Source organism: Osmerus mordax, chromosome 20 (genome assembly GCF_038355195.1).
Source record: "Osmerus mordax isolate fOsmMor3 chromosome 20, fOsmMor3.pri, whole genome shotgun sequence".
Taxonomy (NCBI): Eukaryota; Metazoa; Chordata; class Actinopteri; order Osmeriformes; family Osmeridae; genus Osmerus; species Osmerus mordax.
In genome coordinates, this window is record NC_090069.1 from 9666929 (window position 1) to 9681694 (window position 14766).

Consider the following 14766-nt stretch of genomic DNA (forward strand, 5'->3'; position numbering starts at 1 on the left):
TGAGTGACGAGTGGTTGTCAAATTGTAATTCTCTAATCTCGATACATTTTTCAACAACTGGCGCGAGACAATAAAGTGAAGATGGCAGAAAAGTAGAGCTACGAGCTCAAACGGAAGCAACTTTTTTTATGGAACGAAGATGCACTGTGTCGTCTGTCGTATGTTCCCGTCTAAAGCAGACAAAAGTGGATCTTTTTACACAGGCACCGACAATTTCCGAAAACAATCCCTGACCAGCCATGCTTGCAGACAGCACCTGGTTTGCGCGACAGCTAGCGTTAAGCAGATGGTTGACAATCCATCTTCCAGGCCGTTGACCATGCTGGTCAGGAATTTAAATGTAGATGCCCATCGTGTTATTGCAAGACTTATAACAACGGCATATCACGTAATTAAGACGGGCCAGCCGTTCGCCTCGTTCCCCCAGGCTATTGAACTGCAGCAGAAGAATGTTGTCGACTTGGGTACTTAGTGTCATACTGATGAAATGCTATGGAAGCTTTTATATATTAGCATTGAGGGACCAGAGGTTTCAAGTTTCAGCCAGACAGAGTTGTGCAGAGATGGCTGTCAGCAGGGAAGAAAGCACGTCATGTTTGAGGTTAAAAGTCAATTGTTTGGCTGACTATTACCTTTTAATTTTTTATCACTAGAAATTTGATTTCATTTTTGTTCTTTTTATATCCAGGATTTGTTTAATAAATGGTTAAACATGTTAACAGAATAACACAACTTATAAGTCTTTGGTTTTGTTGTAACAATGATAAATTACAACTTTTGGAGGGGGGGCCAGTAAAAATTGTCTTGGGGCCAGTAAGTTTCAAACCGGGCCAGTGCCAAAAAATGTTAATGTTGAGCCCTGGGGTTGGTTCATGCAGACCTCATTTGCCCCAAATGCTACTTGTTCTTGTATAATAGGCTACATGGTAGCCAACTTTAGGAGGACTATGTTTGTGTGATGTGCAGCCTAACTCAAGATAATCATAAACGAGGCAGAATTACCATGTAACAGTTAGTCATTTTATTTCAAACAAAGTGCCAAACAGTGAATTAAAATCAGTCCCCGCTACAGGTCCTGTCTGTTGGCCCTGACAATGAAGCACAAAATAAGTTAGTGTCCTATCAACATAATTGCATGTGTGAAAGGGGCTGTACAAGTCATAAAAAATCACTTCTAAAATAATATACATCATCAAAAAAATATTATGGGATTCTCGATTTTTGTCACATAGCCATGTGAAAGGTTGGATATGGAAGCTGCAATCATGATTCACCTTGCTTGTTTTGAATGGGCTGCCGGGGCGTGTTTGAGTGTCTCCGCTATGAGGAGCTCCACAGCCTTCTCTCCCAGTCCCGTCTTCCACTTCATCACAGCGTCTGCAATTAGAAGTCATGAACTTATTGTCAGCACCAATTTGAACGCTGCGTAGAAGCCATAGTTCATGGCATCTCCAAACACCTACCACTCTCTTTCGGAACTCCAGCACCTTAAGGCGCTCCTCAAGGTCTTGGAGTTCAGTTCCTTTTTCTCCAATGGGAATTCTAATTGCTCCTCTGTGCTAGCTATAATACTTAAGAGTAATATAGATAGCAAAGCATTTTGTAACTCACTCAATTAATTTAAGGTGATTTTGAATTAGACGGCTCAAACATATAAGGTCCTTACTAAGGAGCGACAACGCAGTTTTTTTATAACGCCATATTGCTGTGCATGCCATGACTGACTGTGATCAAAACGTGATCCGCCATGCGCTAGCTCCACAGTCATTGAAAATTCAGGGCTAAATAAACTATTTTGGAACAAGGTTTTCTAACAGTTCTTAACGTTTATATTCACTGATTCTTTTGTGGGTGATTTGTGAGACGCTAAACTTTGATATCATATATGCATTTTCACTATTTCAACATAACTTTCTGGAGGGTTTAACCTATAAGCCTCTAGCTATTGAAATCCTAACGTAAACAACGTGAATCTGATAGCAGATAAACAGGCTAAATAGCCTAGATTTCAAACCTATACGTAATAGCATGCCCCATTCAATTTCTGCAAATACATTTATATATTTAACTATTTCTGTAAAGAAACTCACCTTTCAAGTATAATTTTATAGCCTACATGTAATGTCCAATAAGGCACTTATTTGATACCTTCTTTAAATATTGCTGGTTCAATTGTTCAGCAAGAAGTGATCACTCAGTCTGAGATAGCTTATTAACAATGGCAGTAGGCCTACAAGTTCTGAAATAACAATAAAATAACAATAATATATCCTCATTATTGTTCAATAATGGTAAAATCCACCTTAATTTTGTGATTTACGAATAATGTCTATTGGCTTGGGTCGCGAAGGCTTGTGACTAACAGCAGACCAACGTACAACGTTGCGGAAATGTTGTCCATGGGACCAAAAAATAACGTATCCAGCCGACCAAGATACGTTGCGGCAACGTTGTCCAAGGGTCTAAAAATAACGTAACCAGCCGACCAACGTACGATGTCGCGGCAACGTTGTCCATGGGACCAAAAAATTACGTATCCAGCCGACCAAGGTACGACGTCGCGGCAACGTTGTCCAAGGGTCTAAAAATAACGTAACCAGCCGACCAAGGTAGGACGTTGTGGCAATGTTGTCCATGGGACCAACTGGCAACATTCCCTTTATAACGTTGCCACGACGTTGCAAGAAGGTAACGTCGCGGGTTACCATCTGAGCACTTACTCGCAACGTTGCCGCAACGTCATGTGTTAGCTGGGATATCGGCACGTGCAGCAGCACTAGTAGTGGTAGTAGTTGTGTAGTAGTGCTCTTAGACCACATTTACACATAGACGGGTATTTACAGAAACAAATATTTCTGCCTCTCCGTTTTCAAAAATAACGTTGTACACACAAGATAGTTTTCAAAAATGTTTCTGTTCATGAACCCGCATAAATCCATGATCCATAAGCAAACTAACTGTAAACATAGGACGCTAACATGACGTGATGCATTTTTAGTCGCATACTGTGACGTTTGAGAACCTAAAACTCTGTTTGACGTAGTGCACACGCAAACACAAAAACTGAGTTTTCAGAAATCTCCACTTTGGCTGGAGTTTTTAGAAATGATCGTTTTCCGTGATAAAACCTCAGTTTTCGTGTAAATGAAAGGTCAAACCGCATAAAAATATATACGTTTTTGTTCCGTGTGTGGTGGCTAGCTTTCTAGCGGAACAGGTTGCAAAAAGAAAAGCGCAGGAGTCGGTCCAAGTTTCAGATGCAAAGGTTTGATTTTATTGATCAAGACAGGGAACACATTCGGTTAGGTCTTTTTCAAGCGCCAGAGAAGAGAGCCTAGTTATACATTTGAATACAGCCAGCATTTATAGTACATGGAACACCCCTCATCTCAATGGCTGTTTAGCCTGCCATGGTGTGCTTATCTCCTAAACCCTAAAATGTCAGTTCGCCCTGCCCTCTGTTCTTCGTACAAGGTCTGAGTTCTTGCGAATGCCCTTCGTTATCTCTCGTGAGCGTTTAGTAAATATGTGATGTTCTCGTTGTGACTGCTGAGAGACCAAATGTCAAGACAAAGCTTGTGTACTGTGGTTTTCCACTCAGGCCTAAAACTGAGGTGTCTTATCCAGTTTCCGGCCCACTACATAACCCCCCTTTGAGAGGGTCTTGCCCTCTCACTCTAAACAAGCAAACTGGATGTATAGCCAAGAGAAATTCCCACGGGTCCACACCCAAAACATTTAAACATTAAAGGTGACATGACATGAAAACTTCACTTTAGGAGGTTATTTAACATTAATATGAGTTCCCCTAGCCTGCCTTTGGTCCCCCAGTGGCTAGAATTTTCGATCGGTGTAAACCAAGCCCTGGGTGTATTTCTTCGCCTTTCAGAAAATTAAAGCTCAATTGCTCTGTTTGAAAATCTCCGCTTTGTTACGTCACAAGGAGGAAGGTTACCTCCCCTCTCTCTGCTTTGCCCGCCCAGAGAATCTGGCCCGCCCATAAGAAACTGAGCTACGACCGTGCAAGTGTTTTTATCCTCGAGAGACATCATGGCTTGCAAACGAACAAAGCATTACATTTGCTCAGTTTGGATGTACAAAGGAAAACAAAAATCTTTTTACAGTTCCTTCATCCGAGCCTCTGAAGACCCAGTATCTTAATTTTATTTTCTCTGGAAATGCGCCTACATAACTTCTGTTGTAGGCGCATTTGTTTTGTATGTCTGCGCCAAACACTTCAGCCACGACTGTTTCCTCAATTTGAGCTAATACAAAACTGGCCTTGCTAAAATTAAATTCTGGATCAGTACTAACTCTCCTTCGTCCAGCTACTAACCTCGGACAAGTAAGTTAACTAACGCTATATCATTTTGTAGCTTTACTGTATATGGTTACCTAGCTTGCTACCCTTAGAATGTGGCTGTAACATTAGCTCTGCAGCTAACAGCTGAGTTACTGTCGCTAATGGAAAGGTAGATAGCATCAAGTATGTGTGTGAATACACATGCTGTAACGTGAGTGTTGTACACTTCTTTGTTATTTGGATAACCATTCTGCTGTTGGTGTTATGGCGCGCGCGATATCCGCCTTTCCCCTCATTGAAATGACTGAGTGTGTACCTCTGCAAACCAGGGTTATCAGATGAGAATGGGCAAATTCGAGGCATCTTACAGCAACAGGGGCTACAGCCATTGCGATACATTTACATTTAATCATTTAGCAGACGCTCTTATCCAGAGCGACTTACAGTAAGTACAGGGACATTCCCCCCGAGGCAAGTAGGGTGAAGTGCCTTGCCCAAGGACACAACGTCATTTGGCACAGCCGGGAATCGAACTGGCAACCTTCAGATTACTAGCCCGATACCCTCACCGCTCAGCCACCTGACTCCTGACATCCATTGTAAACATTAGCGCATGGTGCCGCCTAGGGATGGGCGATATGGCCTAAAATCCATATTGGGATATACATTGCAGCCTCTTGCGATAACGATATATATCACGATATATAAATTATAACAGAACCATTTCAGAACAGGTTACATAGACCCACAGTTTCCCACACATAGACTAATTTGTGGAGGTGTGCCACAGAATCAACACCGGCCGCCACATATTACGTTTCGTTATTATTTTTTTAACGCTGTTTAAAGCAAGCAGCGTATTCGTTCAGCTGCATTTCCTTTCCCTGCTCTCCCTCCGTCTCTCTGTCACTCGCGCGTCTCTCACATACACACGCGCGCGCACACACAGTCACAACGTCAGCACACGCTAGCAACGACGCTATGCGATATCAGCGAGCCTTCAGCATTAGTAGGCTACCGTAGCTACGAGTCTAGGAAAGTTGAGGTGACTTTTCGCTAGGTACCTACGAACATATCTTAATCTGCTAGACAAGTGGGTTCCCCATCGTTCTTTTGGTGAGCAGTCTCACGAGCCCTACTTACCCGGCATCATGGAGCCAACCAGCTAAATACTTATTTAGCACTAGCGTTGCTACCTGCATATATGCAGAAATTGTTTACAATATTTTGAGGCTTCAACCAGTGCTGCTCAAGCAGAAAGACAGGGTCAGGGAGAGAAAGACATAGATTCGCTAGGCCTTTAAGAAAGAGTAGGAGAGGATATAATACATATATATATATTTTTTTTTTTTAAGTTATGTGTAACGTTCTGTGTAACGACCCCCCCAGTAGTTTGCTGATGCTCTCGGACGGCTTAAATCCGAATCAAGTCCAAATAATGGATGTTGCACCGGTCTTTTTCACCAGTTTTAACTTTAAGCCATAGCTACTCAAGATGATTAATACGATGATACGTTGCAGCTCATAGCTCTAAATTTCATGGGTAGATTGCGTCCTACGTGCATTATCGCGATAGTGCAATAGAATTAAAATCTCTATCGTAGGCCAATTTTGTATCATTTATATTGCATATTGTTTATATCGCCCATTCCTAGTGCCGCCCCTCCGCTCCTCATTAGCATTTAAAGCTACAGACACCAAAACAGCGCGTTATGAGGAAAGCTCCTTGTGGGACTGCTAGTAGTGGCTGTAATTCTGCACCAAGGCTGAATTTAGGGAAAGAGACTTCTGATACAGTATTAGGGGACCACTAAGGCCTATATAAAAGCATCCAAAAACAGCATGTCATGTCTCCTTTAACATGTTGCCTAACATCTTGACAAGCGTTCAGGAAATGAAAATTCTCTAAGTCCTTCAGCATCTCTGGGTTGGATCCTTGGCCAATTTGCTAGCTTCTCTCTAAAGGCCCTCTGTATGGTAAATAGTTGACCGTATCGATGGTTCAATTTGTTCGAAGCGTCTTTATAGGCTTCTTCATCATTTCTGAAGAACGTACCATCTAAGGTCTTGCGAGCTGGGCCACCTACATATCTTTTAAGATAATAAAGTTTGTCAGCTGATGAGATTCCTTTTCTATCAATCTGTGACACAAACGAGGATTTCCACTTGAGATATTGAATTGGATCGCCATTAAATACATAAGGTTCAGGCATTGGTAGTCTATTTAGAGATATGCTGTCCTGAAAGGCTTGAGCTAGTTGAGACACATCTACTTGAGGGGATGTTGGTCGAAGGCTGAAACGTTGGTTGGTGGCAGTTTGAGTTAAGTCTGTATGTCTATTTTCAGTGCTGTATTCAGGTGAGGAGATACTTTCCCGAGCTGCCTCCTGTTTGTAAACATCCATCCTAGACTTAGCTACTCTTAGTTCTTTCTCTGCCTGTAGTTGTTACAACTCACGGTGTTGAGCTTCAAGATCTCTTTGCTGCTGTTGTATTTTTTCCCTTTGAATTTTCTCCTTCTGTAACACACTATATTCTACCTCCTTTACTGCCAATTCTACGGCTGCATCTACACGTTTGGCTATTATACATGAGGTTATGGAGGGATTACTGGAGTGAATGCTAGACCTTTGGCTCGTTTGTGAGGCAGTAGAGCCATAAATGGAGCGGGCATGGTCACAATGAGTCAACACGATGCCTTAGCTCGGTTGAAGGTGTGATGTGATCTCGGATTTCAAGATACGTGTCCATTACATGTTGTTTTGCTTTCTCTAAAGAGTCAATTAAGAGCCCAAGTTGTGTCTCTGTAATGTCTGATTTAAGCTGCTCTCTGGCTTTGCGGGCTTGGATTTTCCATTGGTTGTACAGTACTGCAAACTTTCTATCTCCCTTTTGTGCCTCCTGTATTGGTGAAGCTAGCATTTTTGGTGTTGGGTTTTTATTACGGGTAGAGCGTCTAGGGCCTTGAAGTTCTCCACAAGTCTGTTCTTTGAATTCACTTTGTTGCACATATTCTTGCTCGTAACCTTCCGTTTGTGAACTATTGACTGGGTAATCTAGATCTCCTAAATTTGTGGTAGTAGGCCTACTTGGCTCCATATTTTACCTTACTAGCAATAACACTGGCACATGTAATCATAAATAGCCCATTAAATCAGTACCATAAATCAATACCATAGATCAGTAATGTATCAACCAAACTAGGGCTGCACGATTATGGCTGAAATGATAATCACAATTATTTTTGATCAATATTGAGATCACGATTAATTATCACGATTATTTGTTGATTTTAAGCTAAACAAATGTTATTGTCTCAATGCATTGTACCTGCATAATGGATGTGAATAAAACTCAAAATATACAATCAATAAAAACAAATATTCCCATAACAGAATGTAACCAAATGAGAATGTTTCAGAACTATGCAGAAAATACTAGTTTACAGGTTTTTAGAAAGATTCACTCTTTATTTCCCCTCTGCGTTTTACATCGCAGGTTGGAAAAAAAATTGCGTGAGGGAATCACGTATCATTTATCAAGAATTTGAAACCTTCGTTTGTCACCGTGTTTATTGGGCACGTCTTTGGCCAAATGAAATGCGACTGCATTCGTTATTTCACTGTGTCTTTGGGAGGTGGATGGGTATGGTAATGCGCTTAAGAGGCTCGCTTCGACGGATGCCTGAGTTGATATTGTGTTTAGATTAGTCTTTGCAACGCATTTCTTGGCCCTCATACATTCATCTTGAACGTTATGGTGTTTGTTTGAGTGGCAACTTTACGTCACTTTGCATATGACCTGTTCTTGTTTTGTGTCACTTGCCTTGAACCCAAAATGCTTCCACACAACGGATGACGATCCGATTCTCGTTAGACATTCTTTAGTTTTCTTTGTTATGATAGTTTATAGCCTTATGACCGACTACTCTCTGTTGTGAAATTTTTCTCACGTTACTCTGTTGTGACCGTCTGACCGACTGGCTCATGTAGGCACGTGATCTGACAGTAGGTGTATTCGACTTAATGCAGCGCTGCAGCCGGCTGCCTGCAGGTTGTAGAAAGAGTTTAACATAGCTCAATACATCACAACATTTTCGACTTTACGGAGCCGTTTATAACTCCTCCCCAACTGCAAGCAGAACGCACCTATTGTTTTACGGAGCGCTAGATTGGCTTTGCAAAAAAAAAAAAAACTTTGATACAGAGTGTTCTATGAAAAGAATGACGCATTTTAAATATCGCTCGATCACGCGAATTTGATCTTGATCGTGATTAAAATTCGATTAATCGTGCAGCCCTAAACCAAACTCACACAATGATTTAAAACAAAATATGGTAAGTGAACAGTAACACACTAGCATGTAACTGCGTTTGCTGTAATGCCCAAACAGTTTGTATTAACTTTCAGTTAGCCTATTCTTTACATATGTCCACTTGTTAGCTTAATTAGCCTACAATTATCAGACCATCACACAGGATCCAAAGGCGTTCTGCCCGTATGATGCCAAAATCCTCATTGAAGTACTGATCTGCATCGACGAGTCAGTGGGAATGTAGCCTTCTGATCTGAGACAAAGTCCGTAGTCACCGTCGCACCGCGGAGGACCTTTCGTTGATGGCACGTTGTCGAAGCGCAGAACACAGCCAGCATCGATAAGGGTCAAGCTCTTACTGTAGCGTCCCCAAGCTTTAAAGGATGGTCACTCTCCAACTGATGCTTCATGCAAAGCTTTATTACATTACTGCAATGCGTTCAACACCATAACATAAGAGCTGAAACAAACACATATATTCACATTACCATTTGCAGTTTAGAGGTGCCGTTGCTAACAGTAGAAAATTGGCTAACAATGTTTTACGAAATTATCAAACCTTGTTCTCCCATTTACTTGGGGGATATAAAAATAAAGTGGCCTTTAATTTCCGTAATTCTCTTTTATATATATAACCTTTACTTTTCCTTTGACTTTCTTAAGTCATGCACATCACTTCACTTTTCTTAAGTCATGCACATCACAGCACGTCACTTCTTCACATGTAGAAAGTGCGCGTTTATTTAGTACATCCGTTACCCATAAGACCGTGACGTACATTTCAAATTAAAAGGCTATAGGAAGGCCACTAATAAAATACAGCAGTAAAAACAAACAATTAAAATCACAATACGGACTTGTCTTTAGGTCCTTTACAGATGGTAGGCTGCTATTGTGTTCATTGCCATCCTTAAGAGTTGCTAAAGTGTTATTTCATATATATATTTATGTATTTTTTTTTTTAAGAATGACAATTAAATCTATCTAGATAAACTATGCTGGGCCTGCTGAACCTATACTTCTTCCACAGATACTGGTCAGGGAAGCATTACTTCTGTTTCTGAAGACCCTTGGGGCTGGTGGGATAAACGCTCTTTGTATAATCTGAGCACCTTCATCCACCACAGAGTTGTCACAGAACGGATACGCCATAATTGATTGTAACTTGTCTAGAGGCTCTGCTTAGTTTCCAAGGCCTTACATCAATAACCAATGGCTTTTGAAAACAGTTAAAGTGACATTTTATCTTAACTTGTTTATTTAAATTTATATATTTTTTGGAGATGAAGTAAACATGTAAATCATTCATGTCTGCACTTCAAAAAGTCAGAATTTATGTTTTCGAACACGGACTAAAAGTGCTTTGCGCGCAGGAATTTACTCGACGGAACTGTCTTTTGAGATTCTGTTTCCGCCTGTTTGAATTTATATGCAACACATTTTAGTTTAGGTTGACTTTTAGCCTGACACGGATCAGGCTAGTTCCGAAGTATAAATTACGTAGGTTACGTAGCTAGAACTAAAATAAGCCACCTTAATGGAACGGAACTCTTGCTAAAGTAAGTGAGACTTGGCGAAATAAGTCTCGCTTTTCCTTAATCGACGTTGATGGAACACCCCCCTGAAGTTTTCTCCTTTTGTAATTAAATTGAAACAGTAACACCTGTGTAGGTGTTCAGCTGCAATGAGATTCAGCTGTGGTTGGTCCAATTGTTTTTATAGCATTTAATTTTTAGATTAGAAATATATTTCATTACAATATTACTGTAGAAATGTAGCAAATTGTATTATTTGTATTATATTATTGTTTTGAACTTAAGTTTAACAGTTTTGAAAACAGTATGTAAGCATGTGAAAATTGGCCTGTAGGTACAAAGAGTTTTGGCGTTGTGTCAAAGTGAGAAAAGAATGAATTTAATTTGAAAGATGTAGTCATTGAATGCATTTTGTGCCAAAGCAATGATAAATGATCCACAGTTTAGCCCACATATACTTCTGTTGTGCTCACTGTGTGGAGAAAAAGTGACCTAAGTATTGAGAAATGTGTCTTAGCGACTGTAAAAAATCAAGTTAATAAAAACACATGCAATTCTTCCTTTTCTCTCAAGGGAGAGCCAATTACCATGTCAGGAGGGGAGCAACTGATTCACCCATGTGGACAGAAGGCCGGCAGTGTGGACTACACTGATCTCTTCTCCTGAACCATAGAGCACTGCCTCCTACCATACCCATCTGGGACATGAAACAACATAGGGAACAAAGTATCTAAATCCTTTAAAGTGGTTGCTTTCATTTATTTCCATTTTGGCACAAATGTGCAAAAAGCTGGATCAGTTCAAACATATTTCTTATGGGAAGCCGCTACATGGTAGCACATTTTCAGATCAGTTCAGATGACAAAATGGGAAGGAAGCCACTGTAGGCTATTTATCTTAACTGCTTCTGTGGCAGACACATTCTCTAGCCAATCCCATCCAATAGAAACACATCGTTTTTCCTCACTGCCAATTATCTTCCTCTTGCACTGTATAAAGATGCTCAGTCCAGCCCCCCCTCCTCTCCTTAAACATTACTTAGCAGCATGTATTACAATTTCATGCATTATATTGACAAATTGCCTGCAATGATAATGTTAAAGTTATCTCAAAACAGTAATAGTTGCTGGTTTTGAGACTTGAATAAATTCCAGACTTTGAATTATCCCACTAGCCTGTTATATTTTGTGGCCTTAAAAGGAGTCTTACATATGAACATCAACAGAATTATTATTTTTCTCTATTTCTTGCATTTTCCAAGCATAAATGTACATGTAGAATACAATGCCTGCAGAGCATTACATATACAACATTAAAAATTTGCTTTGGGATGTATCAGTCTGGGAGTCTGTTGGCTGAGCGGTGAGAGAATCGGGCTAGTAATCCGAAGGTTGCCAGTTCGATTCCCGGTCATGCCAACTGACGTTGTGTCCTTGGGCAAGGCACTTCACCCTACTCGGGGGAATGTCCCTGTACTTACTGTAAGTCGCTCTGGATAAGAGCGTCTGCTAAATGACTAAATGTAATGTATCACCATCTAAATCAGCAACTCCAGCAATGAAAAAAATGTATGGTGTAAGTAAATGGTGCATTGCAAGAAGTGTATTGAACGCTGGAATAGAATGACTAGGAGCTTCTGTCCCTACCACTCATCTAGTGTTAAATCAGTTCACCACCAATACCTCAACCATGTGGAGGTATGCTGTATTATTTGATCCAGCATGTAACAATCCCTTAGGACAATTATACAAACACATACACCGAAGGCCCAAAGAAAATTCACTAATGATAAACTCATCATTTAGATAAAGTCTGACATTGTTTACATTCACTTACCCAATCCTTTTTTCCATGCTTGTAACTGTTACAGTATATAACACCATCAGCATTTATTGCATTGCATTTACAAACAAAACAATCAGAAACTAATTTTAAGATACTGGTATTCTAAATATAGCAAAATGTCCACAACTTCACTAAAGTATAGTTGGTGCTTGGTAACGTTTGAAAGGACTGTATGTGTACAGGATAGACAAGTTACAAATACAATCCAAACAACATGACTCAATACTCAGCATTGTAGGTATGCATCACATTTATTTTTGAATTATTTAGCTGTGAGAGAATGTACACTTGACACATGATTCAGCTTCAGTCTACATTTTGCTTGAATTGGGGAGAATTCTTTTTCTTCTAGTTTTCTAGTGGCATGAAGCTTGGTCATGAGTGCAAGCAACTACAAAACCCAGAGATGCAGCAGGGTGAGAAGTTAAAGTCAAATCTAAATAAGTGAAACTATATGGTTTTGGGATTGAGAGTTTCAATGTATAAAAGAGTGACTTTGCTATAGTTCTCTCAAATCTATAATCAAATATGGTAAATAACCTCTCCATATCATCTCTATATCAGGCCTACACCTGAGCATAGCTGTGCAAACTGGCAGTTTTAACCAATTGCAGATAAATAAAAATCTTGCTCAAGGTTTTGGGAACGTTTGTATTGGCTGTAAATATGTATGAAGAAAGGTTTAGCCAAAATATCTAGACTAATGTCATTGACTTTAAGTGTGACTTTGTTGCAAAATTAAAGTACAGATCAGTATGAAGATAATGAAAGTGCAAAGACAGAGGAAATCAATAAGTATTTAGAAGACAAAGACATTTGTAATAATTTACCAGTGTGTTATGCAGATTGTAAGATCACTCATAAATACAGTCCATCCATAGTGTGACAATAACTACAATGTCACCTAAACTCACAGCAGCAGTGTTGCCCCTACGTTTGTTATTTTTTTTGTGTGCAACACCTAAAATGTTCAAGGTGGAACACTGGCCTGGCATTTATGTGAGCACCCAGAGTAATAAGTTACATGAAGAACTGTCCCAACACGTTGGCCACACCCAGGAGGATGAGGAAGCTGTGGAAGATGGCAGAGGGCCAGCGGAGCTCACCCCTACGCTTTAGAGAGATCATGTGGACCATGGCGGGGAAAACAAACACCAGGGCCAGACCGCATGTAGCCCCCGAATACCTTAAGGAAGGGTAAAAGGAATGCGGTTCAGTTAGCATTTTTGGGGGCTTGAAGGAGCCCATGGAATAACACGACATATTACACATTTTATTTTTACATGCTCTGGACACAGTGGCCTTAAGTGGTGTTCTGGCCGACACACCGGGGTGCACACAGAGATAATATTGAGCAAGTGCCCAATGTTAGAACTTATTCAGTGTCTCCAATACAGTAGCACTGTGTCAATTAGGTATCGTTTCACAATTTACAATTATTTTTTTCCTCTATGATTTACATTTAGTTATTTGATAGTATGATATTAACTGTCTTCATTTGTATGATCTTTCCAGGCAGGGAAACATTAATGTTCATTCCCATACTTTTCTAGGTATTCCATGACAATGTTTATGAAACACATTAGGAATTTAGAGGAGGATATTAATGACAGCCGAAGGGCTTTCTTACCTTATAATGGAACCAATGTTGGGGTAAAACTTAGCCATGAGGACTCCAGCTCCAACAATAAATATGTTTAGTGTGAGGACGTGGAAGAAACTGTAATGAAGTGGAAAATTGTATATTTATTGATGGTAGGACTGGGCAAGGGGTAGACGGTATGAACGGTATAGAAATATACTGGTATGAATTTGGTCTACCATATTAATTTTGACTATACCGTGCTAACCACGGAAGAGCCTTCCAGAAATACGATTTGTCACGGCCATGGAGGGGGGGCCTCCGGGTTTCTTTTCTCTCAAAAGCCCCAAATCTTTTAGGTCAAAATGTGGGTTGTCATTTTCAGCAAATATTACCCTAACCCAGGGGTTGGCAATCCTGGTACTCAGGGGCCACTGTCCTGCATGTTTTAGATGTTTCCATGCTCCAGCACACCTGTTTCAAATGAATGGGTTGTTATCAAGCTCTGTGGAAGCCAGGTAATGGACCATTAATTTGAATCAGGTGTGTTGGAGCAGGGAAACATCTAAAACATGCAGGACAGTGGCCCCTGAGGACCAGGATTGCCCACCCCTGCGCTAACCCAACAATGTTTATATTGCATAAAGCTCAAAAAAGTATTTTGCGCTCAAATGAATGCAAACATGTTCAGAAGAACATTCTTTCCAAGCGTCTTGCGAGAACGGTCTTGCAAGGACGGGGAACGATTTGAGATGCATGTTCTTGCAATGACTTCTGGGAAATCAGATGCGTTCTCGCTGACCAAGTCACCATCCGATGCATCCTCGATAAAATGGGCAGATCAAGAACGCTTCTGGGTATTTTTGGCGTTCTTGGTGACTTGTGTTCTTTGGATTGGAACCGTACTTGGGCAATGAAAGATCACGTCAAACGTATTCTTGCAAACTCGTTTGACGTCGTCTTTCAGGAGGGAGGAGGTAGTAATTACACAGTTCGGATTTCCGGCAAATTTGAAATGCATCTCTTCGTCCATTTTCTCATCTGTCGAACAAGCACACTGTATTCTCCCTTATAGACATATTCAAAAGCCTTGTTGCATTTTCTGTCTCTGTTTCTAATTAAATTTAAGCAAATATGTTCTTCCAACTCAATGTCCATTTCCTCCTCATACAATTTCACACATCAG

The 14766-nt window shown here is 40.4% G+C and overlaps 2 protein-coding genes across 7 annotated transcripts in view; one reads left to right on the forward strand and one right to left on the reverse strand.

Annotated features, from left to right (window-relative positions):
• The window catches only part of sh2d4a (SH2 domain containing 4A), a 36880-nt gene extending 25541 nt beyond the window's left edge, over positions 1 to 11339 (forward strand). For both annotated transcript variants that reach the window (XM_067258100.1, XM_067258101.1), the window contains one exon: positions 10727 to 11339. In XM_067258100.1, coding sequence (XP_067114201.1) covers positions 10727 to 10819 — 93 coding nt within the window. In that variant the 3' untranslated portion in view covers positions 10820 to 11339. The remainder of the gene's footprint in view (positions 1 to 10726) is intronic.
• slc38a9 (solute carrier family 38 member 9) overlaps positions 1012 to 14766 on the reverse strand; it is a 40743-nt gene continuing 26988 nt past the window's right edge. For 3 of the 5 annotated variants that reach the window (XM_067258088.1, XM_067258086.1, XM_067258084.1), the window contains 4 exons: positions 13629 to 13718; positions 13105 to 13184; positions 1275 to 1377; positions 1012 to 1088 (listed from right to left, as the gene is read on the reverse strand). In XM_067258088.1, coding sequence (XP_067114189.1) covers positions 1067 to 1088; positions 1275 to 1377; positions 13105 to 13184; positions 13629 to 13718 — 295 coding nt within the window. In that variant the 3' untranslated portion in view covers positions 1012 to 1066. Of the gene's footprint in view, positions 1089 to 1274; positions 1378 to 11506; positions 13185 to 13628; positions 13719 to 14766 lie in introns of those variants that run through there. The other 2 variants (XM_067258087.1, XM_067258085.1) reach the window with 2 other exon arrangements.